The 17,575-nt window shown below is 48.8% G+C and overlaps 4 protein-coding genes across 4 annotated transcripts; 2 read left to right on the top strand and 2 right to left on the bottom strand.

Moving 5' to 3' along the window:
* Positions 1-2,062: 2,062 nt before the first annotated feature.
* BC939DRAFT_439996 (pyruvate phosphate dikinase) lies at positions 2,063-8,040 on the top strand. The gene is made up of 4 exons (XM_051554023.1): positions 2,063-2,241; positions 2,324-2,934; positions 3,031-6,944; positions 7,029-8,040. The coding sequence occupies exons 1-4, from the start codon at positions 2,221-2,223 to the stop codon at positions 7,964-7,966; spliced, it is 5,484 nt and encodes a 1,827-aa protein (XP_051416034.1). The 5' UTR covers positions 2,063-2,220; the 3' UTR covers positions 7,967-8,040.
* Positions 8,041-8,779: 739 nt separating this feature from the next.
* On the bottom strand, positions 8,780-11,459 carry BC939DRAFT_439993 (P-loop containing nucleoside triphosphate hydrolase protein). Its single transcript, XM_051554022.1, has 6 exons — positions 10,942-11,459; positions 10,676-10,822; positions 10,226-10,593; positions 10,000-10,129; positions 9,451-9,906; positions 8,780-9,360 (listed from the first exon to the last, which is right to left on the bottom strand). The coding sequence occupies exons 1-6, from the start codon at positions 11,222-11,224 to the stop codon at positions 8,801-8,803; spliced, it is 1,944 nt and encodes a 647-aa protein (XP_051416033.1). The 5' UTR covers positions 11,225-11,459; the 3' UTR covers positions 8,780-8,800.
* An 889-nt stretch (positions 11,460-12,348) lies between these two features.
* Positions 12,349-13,881, top strand: BC939DRAFT_525788 (uncharacterized protein). Its single transcript, XM_051561330.1, has 3 exons — positions 12,349-12,696; positions 12,798-13,005; positions 13,116-13,881. The coding sequence occupies exons 1-3, from the start codon at positions 12,608-12,610 to the stop codon at positions 13,839-13,841; spliced, it is 1,023 nt and encodes a 340-aa protein (XP_051416032.1). The 5' UTR covers positions 12,349-12,607; the 3' UTR covers positions 13,842-13,881.
* A 131-nt stretch (positions 13,882-14,012) lies between these two features.
* Positions 14,013-16,118, bottom strand: BC939DRAFT_303561 (cytochrome P450). The gene is made up of 3 exons (XM_051551401.1): positions 14,924-16,118; positions 14,628-14,822; positions 14,013-14,521 (listed from the first exon to the last, which is right to left on the bottom strand). The coding sequence occupies exons 1-3, from the start codon at positions 15,956-15,958 to the stop codon at positions 14,099-14,101; spliced, it is 1,653 nt and encodes a 550-aa protein (XP_051416031.1). The 5' UTR covers positions 15,959-16,118; the 3' UTR covers positions 14,013-14,098.
* Positions 16,119-17,575: the final 1,457 nt, after the last annotated feature.

Genomic DNA, 17,575 nt, shown 5'->3' with positions numbered 1-17,575 from the left:
AAGTATAACATAGAATGAAATATAAAAAAGGAAAAGGGCGTGCCTCCTGATATTACTTCTTCTTTTCAAAGCGGGTGAATTCACGTTAATGATGTCAGGCCATGCAGACATATAAATAGTTTCCAAGGAAGTAGCATAGGGAGCAGGTTATACCTAGCGTCGCTTTACGCGTCAAACAAACTACTACATGCTCACGGCCCGGCATTTCTCTTCGTTCCTAATTTAATAAACGCGGTAGTTACGTTTGCGGCGTAATTGCACAGTTTTGTCGCGTGAGGTTTGCGCAGATGTTTTTTCTCCGTGGCTGCTTCTGATAATCTCGGCTCGGCGCTTGAATTCGTTGTTGAAGGAAGGATATCTTTTGGCCATGGTGCCATATTGTACTTTGTTTCCCAGTATGAGTGTTTCCATCAGGTCTGGGAACTGCGACGCCGAATCGGCCTTTGTTAAATAACATACATTTCTATTCCAGCCATGGCGCGCTTTTATTTATGAACACTCTTTACGTCCTTGTGTATAGTCTGCACAAGAACCAAAGGATCGGCTTGATTGGTGTCTCCAACTACAGCGGACAACGTACGCGTCTGTACCTGTGTTATGTAAGAGACAAAGATGTTCGTTTTGACATCTATATCAGCTGAGTACCGCTTATTTCGGCCCGTCTGGGCGCGAAATAACTACTGTATTAACTTACATACAGTATGGGCATATAGCTTCCCCGGCTAAGGTAGGCCTGTTTGGATTGAAATGTAGTTGAGATTCTTTGATTATTTGTTACAAGTTCAGGAAATCGGTGATCTTTGGGAGATGGAACACAAAAAAAGCCTCCCCTGAAAGCATTTTGGACGGGCGTGCAGAAACAGAAAGCGCTCTGCATAACAAGATTCTTGCTGGCAATGTGTTTGGCAATCTGATATTGGTTGGTTCCGGACGAATGTGTGAATGAAAGCCCGCTGAGCGCCTCGGGTTTTCATCGTGCAGGACCTGACGCCGAGTGAGGAAATAGAATTGACCCTCGGCCCGTTGCCTTCGTTGGGTAAATACTATATAATTTGCGCAAGGGAGGAGGCGCGGCGCACACCCGTGAAGGTATGTATCGCAGCGGGTTCTCTACAGTTTAGCGAAAGAGCGTCGGCCCATCTGTAAAGTCCAATGGGATCTCATGGCACCAGCGGGATAGGTGTAAACCATACTCGTGTGGCTCTGATCAGGAAACCATCTACCGAGTAACCATGCATGCATCTACGTAACTCATGCAAAATGCAACACAAAGATTTCAGAGAAAAATATAAGAGCTGCTGCCACGCATGCACTACAATACTGAGTGTTTTAGTGGCAGAGCATAGGCAGGCTTTGAGGTGAACACCTGAATCTGGCGTATTTATTTACCTGCTTCTCCACGCTATGGTCTCCTGATAAGGCGGGACTTCTGCAGCATGCTTCAGGGGTAATGCGCAGAAATTTGAAGGCAAATGGAGCTACGAACGAGGCGGCGTAGTAGGAAAACGAGTCGTAAAGCTCTATGCTTAGCATCCTTCGTTATCCATACGTGGCGTGTTGAGGTAGGTGATGGATAGCATGTGCCTGTGCATCTGGTTCCCTTGGATCGTATGAGCACATAGATATGTTACCGCGTTCAGGAGGACTAAGAGTACCGCGGCCCGACCTCATTTTCAAAGTCCTCGAAGTGTTTGATTTTTACAAAACCGACCTAGGCCGGAAGATGCGACAGAGAGAGCAAACGTGCGTCGCAAACAAAGATGAGAGCATATAAGAGAATAATGTGTATCAAGAGCCCATTTCACACTCTCTCGTGGCACTTTGGAAGAAAAGAAAAGAGGTATATTTAGTCATTGGTATGACAAAACGATATAATAATATTTATTTACGCTGTATTTAAGAAAGTATAACGTATCCTATTTTACGTTATTGTCTGCAGTTAAAGGGGGGAGCTGTTAACACAGAAGATAGTTCCGCGTAACATGGAATTGTGAAAAGTAAAATCTCACTCCGCTCTTTATTTTTCTTCTATGCTCACGTATTCCACTGACCGTCTTTGCATTTTCAACGTTTCCTTTCTTCATCGTCTTTTTCTCTTTTTGTCTTTGCATTTCCCTCCCTTCCATTTGTCTCTTCTCTCTACTATCTCCAAGCATCATTTCTCTAATTTTTTTTCTATACTCGTAATACTACTCTCGACATCCTGACAATCCTTCCAGTATGAGTCCCGCAATCACCGAGGTAAACGACCAATCTGATCCCCTCTCTTGACTTCCCTGACGCCTAGATTCCGCAATCCTAATACTGTGACTTAACCTTCTAGATCACCAACTCTGCATCCAGCTCCGCAGGAGCTGCCAAAGCTATCGCCATCTCACAGCTGCACGAGTTCCTGTCGGGTGGATTTCCAGATATTTTCAGATGGAGTCTTAATCGACCGCCAACGGCAGAGGAGTTGAACGGCAACTTGTGCAGTCTGTTTAACGCCATGTTCGAGCACTTTCGAAATGCCTTGCCTGCCAATGATCCTTCACCCGACTGCTTCATCTTTACAGAGCCCGGCAAGCCCAGTGTGACCTTTGACGAGCTTTGCAGTCGCATCAGCCATTTTACCCAGATCTTGGCCCAGGAAGGGCCCTACAAGAGCAAGTCCAGGGCGTCTCTGAGCAAGGGAGACAGGGTTCTGATCCTTTCGTCTTTAGGAGTCGATTTCTTCGTGGGCTCGATCGCCTGTCTGTCTTTGGGCGCCACTTTGATCTTGCTGGATCCGTTCATGGAGAGAGCCAAGATGAATGTCTGCATCGAGTCGGTTCTGCCCATTGCCCATATTGTAACCAACATGAAACTGACATCCTTCAAGAAGTGGGTCCTATCCAGGGCTGTCCCTGCCTTGAAGGATATCCCAAATGTTGTCGAAATCCCTGTGAATGTTGAGTACGTACTTTTTTTTTATTTTTTATTTTTTTTTTGGTAGTACGTTTGAGTTCGCCACAGCATTCCTAATGAACAATTGCGTATATCCGCTAATAGCAAGAAGACCTTAGCCGCAGCTCCCAAGACGATTCCAATTGTCTCGATTCCTGGTGATACGACCGCATTGCTCTCATTCACAACAGGCTCGACCGGAAACCCCAAGCCCATACGCAGATCTCATGACTACCTCCGCGCCCAGACAATCGCAGTCTTCTGTCAAAAGGAAATCAAGGCATCTTCAGCTGAGTCTCCAACAATGGTACCAAAGGCCGAATCTTCTGAAGCTGCAGAGGTCGCCTCTGCTGCAACGTCGCACAGGCCTGTCAAGGCGGTGACCAACCTGCCTGTATTTATCTTTGGTCAGATCATGCTGGGTTACACAACGCTGATTCCCGATAATTTCAACCCCGCAGGCGTCAATCCTGCACCTCTCCTCGAGGCCATGATCCGCCACAACGTTCAGGTAGCCTTTGGTTCGCCTGCATTCTTCCTACGTATCCTGCAGCATTTGGAGGAAACCGGTGGCGTCGATCAGCACGGCAAGTTCCTGAACCCACTTCCTGTCAGGGTCCTCTGCTTGGGTGGCGCGCCAGTATTTTCCTCAGAGCTCGATATCATGCGCAGAGGTGTCAAGGGCGCCGCGTTCATCTTTTACGGTGCAAGTGAGGCCGAGCCCATCTCTAAGATCCGAGTCGAGGAGCGAATTCTCCTGGAAGCCAATCCTTCTAATACCCTGGCTTCCTCGCAAAAGGCAAAAGGACCGAACGGGATTTCAGGGCTAGATTTCAACAAGGCCGATTCGGACTCTGGTTTTGACGGCGGAAATGTTAACGCAATATGCGTGGGTCACGTCGACCTGGACGGCGGGTTCGCGCTTACGGCGATTGCACCCCTGGATGACAAGGACGCAAATGGGAAGCAGTTCCTGGGGCTCGGTCACATTGGCGAGATTGTTGTCTCGGGTCCCCATGTCCACATCACTACTACCTCCGATGATGAACGTGTCATACGCGAACTCCCCTCGGCAGCTAACGGTGGGAAGGACAGAGTCTGGCTCAGGACAGGCGATTGCGGCTATCTAGACAGTGCCCGTCGTTTGTGGTTGGTTGGTCGTGCGTCATGGGTTGTCAAAGAGGACTGGGAAGAGGACGGCCTTCACTCTCTCCGCTACTGGCCTATTGTTATCGAGCGGTCTGTTCTCGAGACCTTTGGTCCCTCGCACGGCGTCACGTATGTCGTCTTCATGCCATCAGGAACGACAGGCAAGCCAGCCTTGTTTGTTGAAGTGCCTAAAGGTCTTCCACTTGCAGCCCACACCCTGATTCTCGAGCACCTTCAAGAGACCTTTGACGTACCTGTCGATGAGCTTCATGTCTTCCGAAAACTGCCCCGGGACAAACGTCATGCATCCAAGATCAACACTATGGCTCTGACCAAGATGATCAAGAACAAGAAGGCCACTGACAAGGTCATCATTCAGCGTGGTGACATTAACGGAACTCTCAATGACAGTCTTCGTCGTGGACTCACCCCTACCTCGTTCAAAATTTCCTCGACCTCCTCTAACCTTGCTGCGCGTGATACGCTTGCTAATGCCGAGGTTCCTCCTTCCGTCCCCGAAGGGCACCGCTTCAAGTTTTCGGACCCTAAGCAGAACCACTTTTTGTTTGCATGGCACCCTGCTCATCTTCTAGTGCAGTATGGAGGCGGGAAAGCCAAAAACATGGCAACTCTTACGAACCTTGTAAGCAGAGTACCCGGTGTCCGTGCTACTGTCCCTGCATGGTTCTGTGTCTCGACCGAGGCATTCAAGGCCTTCCTGTTGGAAAATCACCTAGACTCTCAAATTGCTCCCCATATCACCACCGCTGAGGGGCTGGAGGCATTCCATGCTTCCTTGACGCAAAAGATCATGGCTGCTCCGCTGTCGTCCGCCATGACACAAGAGATCACCGCTTTGGTTGAGTTCCTCAGCTCTACGACATCGTCTTCAACTAGTAGACCTTACTTTGCCGTGCGATCTTCCGGTGCCGACGAGGACTCTGTATCCCACTCTTTCGCAGGCCAGTTCGACTCCTTCCTATACCGTCAGTCGATGGACGAGATTATCACAGCGCTGAAGAAGTGCTGGCTGTCAGCCTTCGCACCCCGTGTTATGTCCCATCGCCTTGCTTGTAGCTTGCCAGTGAACCAAGTCCGCATGGGTGTCGTCATCCAGATTATGGTTGACTCCGAGTGCGCTGGTGTTGCCTTCTCTCGCCACCCATTGAATCCGATTAGCGCCCATGTTTCGCTGGTTGAGGCTGTCTGGGGTCAGGGTGAAGCCTTGGTCAGCGGTGCTGCTGAGCCCGATTCGTTTGAGGTCGAGCGCGGACTGAACGGAAAGGTCAAGGAGACATTGGTTCCCAAGCCGAAGATGTGGATCCGCAACAGCGGTGATGCCGAGGGCAGCGATGCTACTGGTCTTATCGCTATTGACGTCCCGGAACCCAAGGCCAGCGCTGCTACTCTGTCGCACGACCGTGCCAGAACTGTGGGCGCCACCGTCTCGGGGCTGGAGTCCTTGATCGGAACCCCCGTTGACTTTGAGTGGGCATATCAGGAGGAAGACCCTATGCTCTACTGTCTGCAAGTTCGCCCTATTGTCAACTTGCCCCCAGCGTCGTTCTTTCTTGCCACGGACCCAGTCAAGTCGGAAACTTCGTCCGAGACGTTGCACGAATCTGATATCTCTATTCAATCCTCCGTCTCATCAATCGAGGGCAAAGAGACAAAGAGCAAGAATAAGAGCGATCTCGTTGACTTGTCCACAATCGCCGACCGAGCATTGGACTCGTTGGCGGCGGCTCCTCAGGGCATGAGCGTCACCCTATGGGATAATTCCAACATTGTCGAGTCCTACTCCGGCGTGACCACGCCATTGACGTTCTCCTTTGCCTCATATAACTACCGTATCGTTTATGAGACCATGCTCACCTTCTTGGGAACGCCCACCAAGTACATCCAGGGTAACGAAGACGCCTTCGTCAATCTTCTTGGGTATGTCCGTGGAAATGTCTACTACAACCTAATGAACTGGTACCGGCTACTGCTGCTGGCTCCCCTTGGCAAATTCTCGGATCCCAAACACATGGAGACCATGATGGGTGTCAAGCAAGGGCAGGACGGCAACGCGGACATGGAGAAGGAGTTCAAAAAGATTCTTGATGCCAGACCAAAGTTTAACGCCTGGCACCGCACCAGCTTGTTGCTCAAATATATCTCTGCATATCGCAACATCGACCGCATCGTCAACAACTTCTTCGCTAACTTCGATGCCTTCTACAGTACTGGCCGTGAGATGAACTTTACGACCATGTCCCTCGAGGAGATCGCGATTTACTACAAGCGTAATGCTAGTGCCCTCCTACGCGACTGGAAGGCACCTGTGATCAACGATCTCCTAGTGATGGGATTCTTCGGGACACTCAAATCCTTCATTGCCAAGCATCTTGTCGAGCCCAAGGCAGTTCCTACCGCCGCTGGCGGCGTTACTCCCTCCGCTGCCGAAACCACTGCTGCTGCCGCTGATGCCGCCGCTGTGGATTCCCTTCAAAACGATCTTCTTTGCGGCGAGGACGTGGAGTCCGCCAAGCCTACGAAGATGCTGATGGAGATTGCCAAGTCGATTGACAACACCATTGAGTATCCTGGTCTTGGTGAATGGTTTTCGAGCCATAAGGACGAGATCCTGAAGGCTGTGAAACCTGAAGAGAACCAGTGGATCCTGCGCTCGACCATTCTGAAACTGTCCTTTATTAAGGCTAGCGAACTCCTGGCAGATTTGAGTGTGACCCAAGCTGGACAGCAGCAGCCACCTGTCCAAGTTGTCGCTGATGTGTTGGCTATGCTCTTAGAGTTTTTGGACTCGTATGGATTCCGATGCATTAACGAGCTTAAGTTGGAGGAGAAAGACCTTAACGACGACCCAGGTATGCTTCAATTGCGCCTTTTTTTGACCCTCTTTTATTGTTAACAGTCTTTAACCCTTTCACTTCTCAATTACATAAAAACAGCATTCGTCATTGACGCTATTTCCGGCTATGTCCGCACAAAGGCCTACGAGGTTGATGATCTCGACAATCGCGAACAGCAAATCCGCGCGGCCGCCGAGGCTCTGGTCCATCAGAAACTCAAGGGTACTCAGTTGAAGATCTTTATGTGGCTCCTCCGGAACACCCGCCGCGTTGTCAAGCACCGTGAAAACCTTCGCTTTGCACGCTCCAAGGTCTTTGGTGTTATGCGCCGCATCTTTCGTGGCATGGGCCATCAGCTCGTCAAGTTGGGTGCCCTTGAGGCTGAGCAGGATGTCTTTTTCCTGACCACCGAGGAGCTTCTGTCATATGTCGATGGCCGTGCTGTCTCCAGGGACCTCAAGGCCCTGACAAAGCTCCGCAAGACTGAGTACGAGGGCTATGTTGCTGATGCTAATGCTCCACCAGAGCGTTTCATCACGCGTGGTGCTGCAGGCGTTTACATGTGGTACCCACACATCCTTGCAGACTTGGATCTCCTCAAGGACGCAGAGGATTCCAACGGCCCACCAGAGCCCGGTGTCCTGAAGGGTGTCTCGTGCTGTCCAGGCATTGTTGAAGGAGTTGTCCGGGTTGTCAAGGATATCACTGAGACCAGGGATCTCAATAATGAGATCCTGGTTACGGCTAGAACGGATCCAGGATGGGTGCCGCTTTACCCCATGTGCTCAGGCCTTCTGATCGAGCGTGGATCGTTGCTCAGTCACTCGGCTGTGGTAGCGCGTGAGTTAGGCCTGCCGACGATTGTTGGTATCTCGGGCGGGCTGATGAAGCGGCTCAAGACAGGCATGCGTATCAAAATGGATGCTGGAAAGGGCAAGGTGTATATCTTAGACGAGCTCGAGGCTTTGGAGAAGGCGAACAGCACTAGCGAAGTTATTGCTGCCCCCGCTGCGGAGGCTGAACCAATCTCTGCGTAAAGGAGCACTATACGAAATATTACAATCAGCAACGAATATTATGAACAAGAACAGCAATGTACAATAAGAAAGGATTAATAAATGTCTTTATTTTTCACTCTCGCCCTTTACTTTACTCTTTACTCTTTTTTTTTTTTTTTTTTTTAGTAGTTATGAAGGCGGGCGGAGGGTGTGGCGAACAACCCAATCCAAAGGGATTCCTATAACTGTGCCCAAATGGAAGAGGCCTCCCGTCTACCAGAGCCACCAGTAGCTCCATAAGGGTACCTTTCGAGTTTAACGAACCGCCTTCTCGTCCAAAAAATTCATTTGCGAGTAATCCAATACCCGGCCAAACCTGGTTCACTCGGAAAATGCCCTCGAAGAGCAGCGAGGGGCTTACCTTCATAAAACCAGGAACCCATTCGCATCGTTGGATAGCTTCTTTTTTTTGCGGACATGTTTCCTTTGACATTCATGCAATACACATACAACGACTTCGAATAGTCCAGATCTGAAGTCATTTAGTGGCGAAGACTTGGAGAAAGCAGAGTCGTCAGCTACTAAGGTACAGTTACATTCAGCGGTTGAGGAACGAAGTTGTGGATACTAGTCTATAATCCTGGGGCAAATCATTAGCGGATCTTTCTCAGTATTATGAAGAAATGGATGGGTATTTATTAAGAGCGGCTGGATGGATAGATAGCAGTACGCATTAAAGGTGAGAATGATTCGGCTGAGCAATGCGTCAACCCTAAGAAGCGTGTCCCATGGTATAGGCGTGAATAAATGATGTTTACAACAATAGCGGCCTTCCTCCTACCTCTCTCTCTCTTTTTTTTTTTTTTTTTTTTTTTACGCCTTCTTGGCCAAGAGAAGCAAGAGCCCAATGATCCTGAAAAAGATATAGTATCCCAACAGGATCAAGACTGCGCGCCACTTTGTCAACCACTCGATATGGTCCATTCCAAAGTACGCCAGCGTCGCCGTGCCCTTGTCAGACCCATCCGAGAACTCGTTTCCAAGCAATCCAGAGAATGCCCATTGGTAATAAGACGCCCAGAAGGCCCAGATCCATCCGCGGGGGATGTCTGTCCTGCTGACAATGAAGCCTGAGAAGAGCATGGCCATCGTGTTGATTAAGGATAAAAGATTCATGCCAACCTCGGCGTTCTCGGCACCGGCACCGATGGCGGCAATGAGCGAGAGGGCGACGTTCACAAAGACGGCAACAGACACAAAGTAATAGATCAAAGAGCCGTGCAGGCCGATCAGGTAGTAGGTGATGACGACAAAGATGACCGAAAGGATCGTGTAGGAGAGGGTCTCGACGATGGTCTTGGCCATAAAGTAGGAGGACGTGCGGTACATACCCGCTGCACGCTCGCGAAGGAAGAGGCTACGTTCGATGATAACTGTTGAATATTTAACAGCAGAAACGTTAATTCCTGAGTAGTACATAATGCTTCGAGATGTAGCATATAATCGGTGTTAGCGTTCCTTACACTGAGGCATGGCCGAGAAGGTCATGGTGGCGAGGAAGGAGGTAATAAAGAACAGCGCAATCGACTTGTTGAAGCTGGTGGCGCCCATCTCTGGACGGTCCTTCAATCCCGAGAACAGGGATCCAATAACGAGCGCAAAGATGATGTGGATCACAGCCGATGCCTGGAAGATGGTCGGGTGGCGGGCTAGATTGGTCAAGCTGCGCTGGGTTAGCAGCAGGGTCTGAGTCAGGCTTGTGGCGGCGTACTGTGTCGTGTATTGCTTTTTGAACTCGCTCAAAAGTGCGTCGCGTTCGATTTTCTCGGTGTTGTTTTGATGCTGTTTAAGGACCTGAGTCAGGTAGGCGTCTGGGTTTGTGGTAATGTAGGAGGCATATTTTTGGGCAAAGTCCTCGCGGTTGGTTGTGCCTTCTTCAGTGGACTCGGTCTTCTCCTGGTGCAGGGTAATCAAATCCACTAGAATGCCATAGAAGGAAGAAATGGTTAGTAATCAGAGTAAAAGAGGAAGCGAGATGAGGGATGTTTCGACAGATTGGGCGGAGGACTTACAGAAGTAGTCGGCGACGTTCCAACCAACGGGGCACTCGTGGCCAAGCCCTTCAAAGTATGCAGCTGCGGTTTGGGCTTGACCGAAATAGACGACCTTCCCTTGCGACAGCAGCAGCAGATCATCAAACAGCTATAACAGTGATCGAGTCGACACGAAAACGAATGTTAGCATCCACATAGACAACACGTTGCATGAATAGCATCCCTATCTCTTAACCCATTTTACCTCATAGATATCTGAGCGAGGCTGGTGGACTGTCAAGATGACGGTGCGGCCCCTGTGTGCGAGCTCTTTGATAGCATTGGCGACATTCAGGGCATCGGTCGATGAGAGACCAGAGGTAGGCTCGTCCAGAAGCAAGACGCTAGGGCTGGACAGGAGCTCGATACCGATGGTAACGCGACGCTTTTCACCGCCAGAGATGCCACGGATGACGGCACCTCCGACTTTGGTGTCCTTGATATGGGTAAGGTTGAGTTCCTGCATGACCGCATCGACCCTTGCCAGCTTGTCCTTGTTGCTCATGGATCGAGGGAGGCGCATCTTGGCAGCGAAGGTTAGGGTCTCAAGAACAGTGAGGGTCTCAATGAAATCTGTACGAAAGAGCAGTGGTTAGCCATGATACTACGCATGTCGACGCAGCATAGAGATGAGGATGCGTTTATAAAACATTACCATCTTCTTGGGTCACATATCCGACAAGACGCTTGCGGATAGAGCCGTACTCCTTGATAGGAACATCGTTTAACAGGATCTCGCCCTGAAGTTTACCGACATTGCGTGCCTGGCGATCAGCAAGGAGATCCAAGAGTGTTGTCTTTCCTGCAGGAAAAAAAATTGAAGAGGAGAGGTGTTAATACACAAGTTCATTACTTGCTCATACTAGGAACACTAGGACATGGTTAGCAGCTTCTAAAGCAGCAAGGACAAATCAAACATACCTGATCCACTGGGTCCCATGATGGCGAGGACACGGCCAGGAGTAGCCTTGGTAGTGATGTTGGAAAGCAATGCTCGCTGGACGTTGGGAGTCTTCTTAAAGATGGAGGACTTCTGACTATCATTGGCCTTATCCTTGACTGTGATCTCGTACTGAAGATTGGAGACGGTCAAAGACGCAGGAATAAATGGAACACTGTGGCCAGCATCCGTAGGGATATGGACAGAGGAGGAAGTGCTGGAAGTACTTGGGGCGCACTTTTCGAGGTCGATGGTCTTTGCCATTCTAGCAATAAAGGAGGAGGGGATGGAAAGAGGTTTGGAGGATTTATCTACAAGAGCGAGGGATGAGAGATGCTGATCTACAAAGACAAGAGGGAAGAGGCAAAGTGAGGAAAAGTTTCAGCTTGCTTAAATATCGAAATTTAAAGAGAGGGGCGGTGAGCAAGAAGTGGAGAAATAAGAATGGGGCAGCTTCCTGAAGTGACCAGTGTTTTCGAGGATAAAGGGAAGAGTAATCAGAAATGGGTGTAGCAAGGACGCCCGGACTACATCTGCACTTTTATGTGGATGGTGTTCCTTGTACCACCATCCCAGTTCTCATATTCTTCATTCAGTGCTAACAAAACCGCTGAACATGGGCACCGCGGAAATCCACTCGTCCGCCCTCTTACCTATCATAGAAATCGCATCTCACAAAAATGCTTGGCAACGCATCATCATTAGCTGCAGAGATGTCCTGACTCCTTTTCCCGAATGATGGGCCATTTGACTGAAAGGTGTGCTCATGCAAGCTATGCCTGTAAAGAAGACGCTGTTTTTAGTCAGGTACCCGAGTCACCAAAGCCGGGTTCTACAGAAACAAATGTGCAAGACTGTACATATTGTGTAATAGGTACAGATAGGGATAGATAAAGCCCTCTCTTGCGGTTCACATGTGAACCGACGCGATGGAGTACTGCAGTAGGTTGAATTATGCACAAAGTGGATAAAAGGATGTACTGCGCTTAGTGTATGTATTATGTTGATGTAATGCTGTTCCTGCGGAGAATGGTACAGCATTCCGGCAGTACATGGACGAACTACAAAGATCAAGTAAAACCAAGCCCGGCCTTTGATTTCTATGGATCGGCATTCAACTGCGTTTAATATATACTTTTTTAAGCATTTTAGCGCAACGTAAACTATTATTTTCCTTAAGATATAGTTACCTTAACTCTGTCGAGCATGCGCATCGTGCGAGATTTCATCTTCCGCATTTGCTCTCTTGTAATTGCGTCCTCCATAGTCCGCATTCATTTTATACGTTGGTTGTTTGTATGCACCATGTACCCGCACCTTCCACAGACGCACGCCACTTCAGGACCTCTGGACTATCTCGCACTCGACTCTCTTTTTTTTATTTTTTATTTTTTTCTTTGTCCCAGTCCCCTCATCATCTGCTGCTCATGTCCGCCCGTGTGTTAGGGGTATTATAACGGCCTCTCTCCCCCTCTCTTTCTCTCTTCTCCGCACAATCCATACATCTAATCCTGCCCCCATTGCAGTCTGTGCCAATAGACCTGTATAAGCCCCATAGAATCAGCTATCTTTACTTTCTTAATCTTTTTTCGTCTCTTCTTTCTTGCCACTTTCCACACACAAGCTCCCGAATTAACCACCAAAATCATGAAAGCCAAATCGGAAAACGAGTCTCAGATCTCTGTCTCAAGCACTGGCAGCAACCGGCAGGTTGATATCTTCGTTCAGTTCTCAGGGTAGGGTACCCTTCTTCGCCACATTTGGCGCTTGTTCATGTCTCGACTTGCCGACCACGAACATGTACTCACCCTACTCGACCCTATATGCACCAATGTAGATACAAGAACTGGTTCAAGTTCTTCGCAGAGCGCGTCGCACTCTTTGTATACCTATTAACCGCTGCTGGATATGTTTTGACCGCCAACTATGCCCTATCTGATGGATCGAAAAGTCTTCCCTTGCGACCATTCTTCTGGACCATGGTCATCGAGGCCTTCTTCCTGATCACGCTCAGGGTCATGGACGACTTGAAGGACGTTGACACAGTAAGTCAGAAATGCCTGGAGGCATATGCGTGCCTGTACGATTACCGCTGCCAAACAGTTAAGGAATAAATCAAATAACGTTTTTCCCTTGCAAAACGCTTTTCTCCTAGGATATTCTCGCTCACCCAGAACGTCCTTTGCCTCGAGGATTGGTCACTGCCCGCGAAGCCAATGTCGTCGTCCATATACTCGTATCGATCCTGATCATCAACGGAATCGCACTCGCGCTCGTCGAGAACCTCGCCTGCGGTCTTCTCTGCATCGCCACGACCTTGTACTACTATGCTATGTTCAAAGAGTTTGGATGTGGTCACTGGCTGAGCGCTCGTCCCATCCTGTATGTGATCACCCACCAGCTTGTTGTCCTTCTCATGATCCTCTTCCCAGTCGCTGCTTTCCATGGCGCCTCGTCACTCAAGTCGATCCTCTGCTGGCATGCGGCCTTGTTGCAGTTCGGCGGCTCTTTCACTTTTGAGGTCTGCCGCAAGTTGGACCCAACTGCTCATGTGGCCTTGGGAACATACTTAATCGCCTATGGCAAGTTCAAGACATTCCTGATGATCTTGTTTGCGGTCGTCATTGGCGCCTGGGCTTCGTATATCATGGCAGTCGAGATTATCATGTGGCCTTTCCTCGGATTCCTCCTCTTGAGTGTCCTGGTCCTCTTCTGGAAGCAGCGTACTCCTGGAACGCCTCTGACTGAGGGCGAACCTGCTCCCAAGGGACACAAGACGGTCGAGTTGATTTGCACCCTCATCACACTTTTGACCATGTATATCGTACCCATCAAAGTGTGGAGTGGAGTCCCAGAGACCGCCATGCGCACATTCCAATAATCTCCATGTATTTCTTAGCTAATAATAAATTATTCTTGTGTAAAAAAAAAAAAAAAAAAAGAATGTGTCCCTGGCTATGAACAGAACTCTTCACGATACAGTTTCTAAAAAGCAGCTGGTGAAGCTACAGCAAAAGCGAGGTGTACCGAACAAAAGCCATGGATCGATTAACGGGTTACGCAATACATGTTTATTCACTCCTCTGTTATCTCGAACATATTTCATCTACATTACTTAGATCCATACTTGCGCATGGTTCAGTCTGCTAACCTGATGCCCAGGTGAACTCCAGGCGAAGGCTTCAAGCTAACCGACCAACGCCAGTCGATCTCGCTGTTATTGGCCCTCATCTCTGGTGTCTGAATAAACTCAAACGTGTTGATAAGATTCGCAATATGTGTCTTCATCTCCAGCGTGGCGACCTTGTTGCCGATACAGCCGCGCTTGCCATGGTAGAATGGAAAGTAGCACAGGCCGTGCGGTGGCATGTAGGGGGGACATGGCGTATCAGAGATCCAGCGATCCGGATTAAATTCCAAAGAGTCAGGGCCCCAGATCTTGGGGTCTCGCTGCAGGATGAACATAGGAATCTGAAGATTCGTGCCAGCAGGGACAAACAAGGGCTCAAGGCCATTACTGCGTGGGAGATAATCATCCTCGACAGACACGCGAAGGTTCAGCTAGAAGTAGATGGTCATTTTACAAGAATAAAAGGGTCCGAGTCTGTGTGAGTTTGTTTGATCGCTCCTGAACTTATGCTTTAGACCAGGAAAAAAAAGTACATACAGGGACGGGTGACCAGATCCGAAGACTTTCACGAACAACAGCATTCAGATAGGGCAAGGAGTTCAAATCGTCATAGGAAGGATCGCCATTTGTATTGCTGTACAGCTGCCGGGTTTCTTCTCTAAGGCGCTGCTGGATCCCGGGATGACACGCAAGCTGGTAGAATGCCCATGAGAGAGCAGCCGAAGTAGTTTCCTACCAAAAAGAATACGAGTAAAGACGTAGGGTAATGAGTTGGCATGGCAAAGACTATATCTTCATACAAGGTAGAAAGTAAAGGAGAGAGAAATACTCACATGACCAGCAAAGATGGCAGTGAAGACATCGTCTTGAATCTGCGAGTCCGAGCAGCCCTCGCCCGTCAACTGATCCACTAGTAACATCGTCAACATGTCTTTCTTCTGACTGGACGCGCCTTCCTCCTGCGAAAAATTCCCACCGTTGGCTTGAATTTCGTTGAGCAACTCCTGCTTCCGATCCTGAACAATCTTTGTCATTGACTTTTTGAAATCACGCACGGCATTCCATGCTCGTCTGTTGGTCCTTGTTGGGATCCAGTTCGAAAACGGAAACAGGGTAAGCAGCGTCACTTTGAAGGACTCGACAATAATCCTGTAGTTGTCAAAGTCAGGGCCGATCGGTTGCTGGATGGCATCGAAGCCTCGGCCAAGCGCAAATTGGCCGATCGAATCCAGCGTCAGACAGTAGAATGATGGTTCAAGATCAATGGTCGTATAAACTTTTCCATCGTGCTCCCAATGTGTCTCCTTGCTGCTTATGTCCTTTTGGTTCTCCGTTGGCACTCTACCCCTCCATACTTGGATGAGATCATTGGCGACTCGTTGAAAGGCCATCGCCATCGATTTCAGGTACATGTGCTTGAATCCCGTTCCAAGGTACTTGCGGTGGGCTATGTGCTCCTGGCCTTTCATGGACAGAAGCGAGTGCCCAAGATTCTGCTCAAACATGTCTTCAGTCCCCTTGCTCTTGAGCCAGTTGTCGTTGGCCTTCCCAAGGACGTAGCCGACTGTTACGGGGTCTGAGGTCATAAGGGTTAATCGAGTAAACCAGTAGTATCGGTAAATCGAATCAGGATATTCCATTGCCCAGTCGTACAGGGTCATCATGGGTTTCTTTTTCGTTAGCGCGAGCATGTTTCCGATGAATGGGACCTTGGATGGGCTCGGACCTTGGAGCCGGGCGAGCGGATCAAGATAGTAAGGGTAGAGCCAGGATCGGTAGAAGCTGTAGGTGAGCACGGCGGAAAGGGCCAGGGCAAGGGAGATGGTCGACTGCTGCGTCACCTTGCCGATGACAGCCAAGAGAGTCATTGTGTGTTGAGTACGAAAACTGAGTAGTTGGGCAGGGTAAATGTCTAGCGGATTTGTAGGACAAGTTGGGATAAAGGCAGTATATATGACAGCAAATACAAAACGTATGCGCGCTTTTCTTGAGAAAGAAAGTCCTCTTTTGTGACGAACTCTTCACGTAGCGTATGTCAGTTGTGTCAAATGAGAAGGAGAGTATGTGTGAGAGAGGCAGAAAGTGCGTGGGTAACCCAATAGGGATCGTATTAAAAGATAAATCGGCGATGGTCTGCAGCACAAATGGATAAAGAAAGACGAAATACAAGTCGGACAAGGCAGGTTAATCATTTGTTCCGTTGCGCTAGTTGTACTGAATAAAAGGTGCAGAGTTGTTCGACCGGCGCCTACATGACCACCGACCTCATCAAGCATTAGTTCGATGGATGCACTTGGGATTACTCATCTCTTGGTATCAATGTGTTAGGCAATTGAGTGGTCTGCTTACCTTCGATCTGGTCAAGGACGTGAGGCAGGCGCATGTGCAAACGCGCCATAGGTGTCCCTTGAGAGAGAAAGAGAGCGGAAGAAATAAATGTGATTATAAAGAGCAGACAAACAAAACGAAATGAAACATTCTACAGCTCTGCAGTACTTTATGATGACACCCACCGTTTGCTTATTCTCCCTTATTCTCGTAGTGAAACCAAAGCGCCGGTTAACGTATTCAAGCTTAAGGATTTAAGAATACTGAGCACGGAACATCTCAATTCAAAGACTCAAATAGCGCGAACTTTAACTGCATGTTCCTGAGAAGAAATGCATACAATTGTTAACTTATCTCATTAATGTGAAGCCGATTGAATCGACTGAATCGAAGATACTTCATCCATGTACAGTAAACATTCTTGCGAAATTATAAAAAAATAAAACGCGTGTATGGCAAAATGCTCCTAATAAAACCACTATCACAAACGTATACCTCAGCTCATTTCTTTACTGAGACGCCTAATTAAACAATGTATGTTAATAAGGCACTGTTCTGGTTGGCTGAAGGATCTCGCCATCGCCCACGCCCACGCGGGATGGACGGAGCGCTCCGTGCCTGTAAGTGGCAGACGTAATGGATGACTAGCGCTGCCATTCTATAGTCGGCAACAACTCATAAAAAACCTTAGACCCATCCGCTAGCTGCACATTACCATTAACAGCGCAGCTAGTCACCTTGAAATGCCCCTGCCATGTTCATCCGCAGCCTTGTCTCAGCGGTGTGTGGTCTGGTCGGCTCGCGTACTGATCGGAATACTAAATATACTGACATTGGAGCAGTATCTGCCTGCACTCATGTACATCGAGCGATCTAAAGAGCGCGAGATAGCAGCACATGGTATTTCCCACTTAGCAGGGTAATGATTCCATTCTGGCAGCTCCTCTTGATCTTGTTATGTATGTCCGCAAACACTGCAGCAAAGGAAGGCGCGAGCATGGCGACCTTGACCATTTGGTTGCATGGACATGGATGCCTCTGAGACTTGGGATCAGACGGGTGCTCATGTTTTTATCAAACCAAAAAAAAAGAATTGAAAGATGTGTATTGGCGTGCTGCACCACAACAGAGGCCTGGCGAGCACAATGATATACTTT

This window comes from Gamsiella multidivaricata, assembly GCF_025024155.1.
Source record: "Gamsiella multidivaricata strain RSA 2152 chromosome Unknown BC939scaffold_8, whole genome shotgun sequence".
Classification (NCBI taxonomy): domain Eukaryota; kingdom Fungi; phylum Mortierellomycota; class Mortierellomycetes; order Mortierellales; family Mortierellaceae; genus Gamsiella; species Gamsiella multidivaricata.
This window is presented reverse-complemented; position numbering and strand designations above follow the sequence as displayed.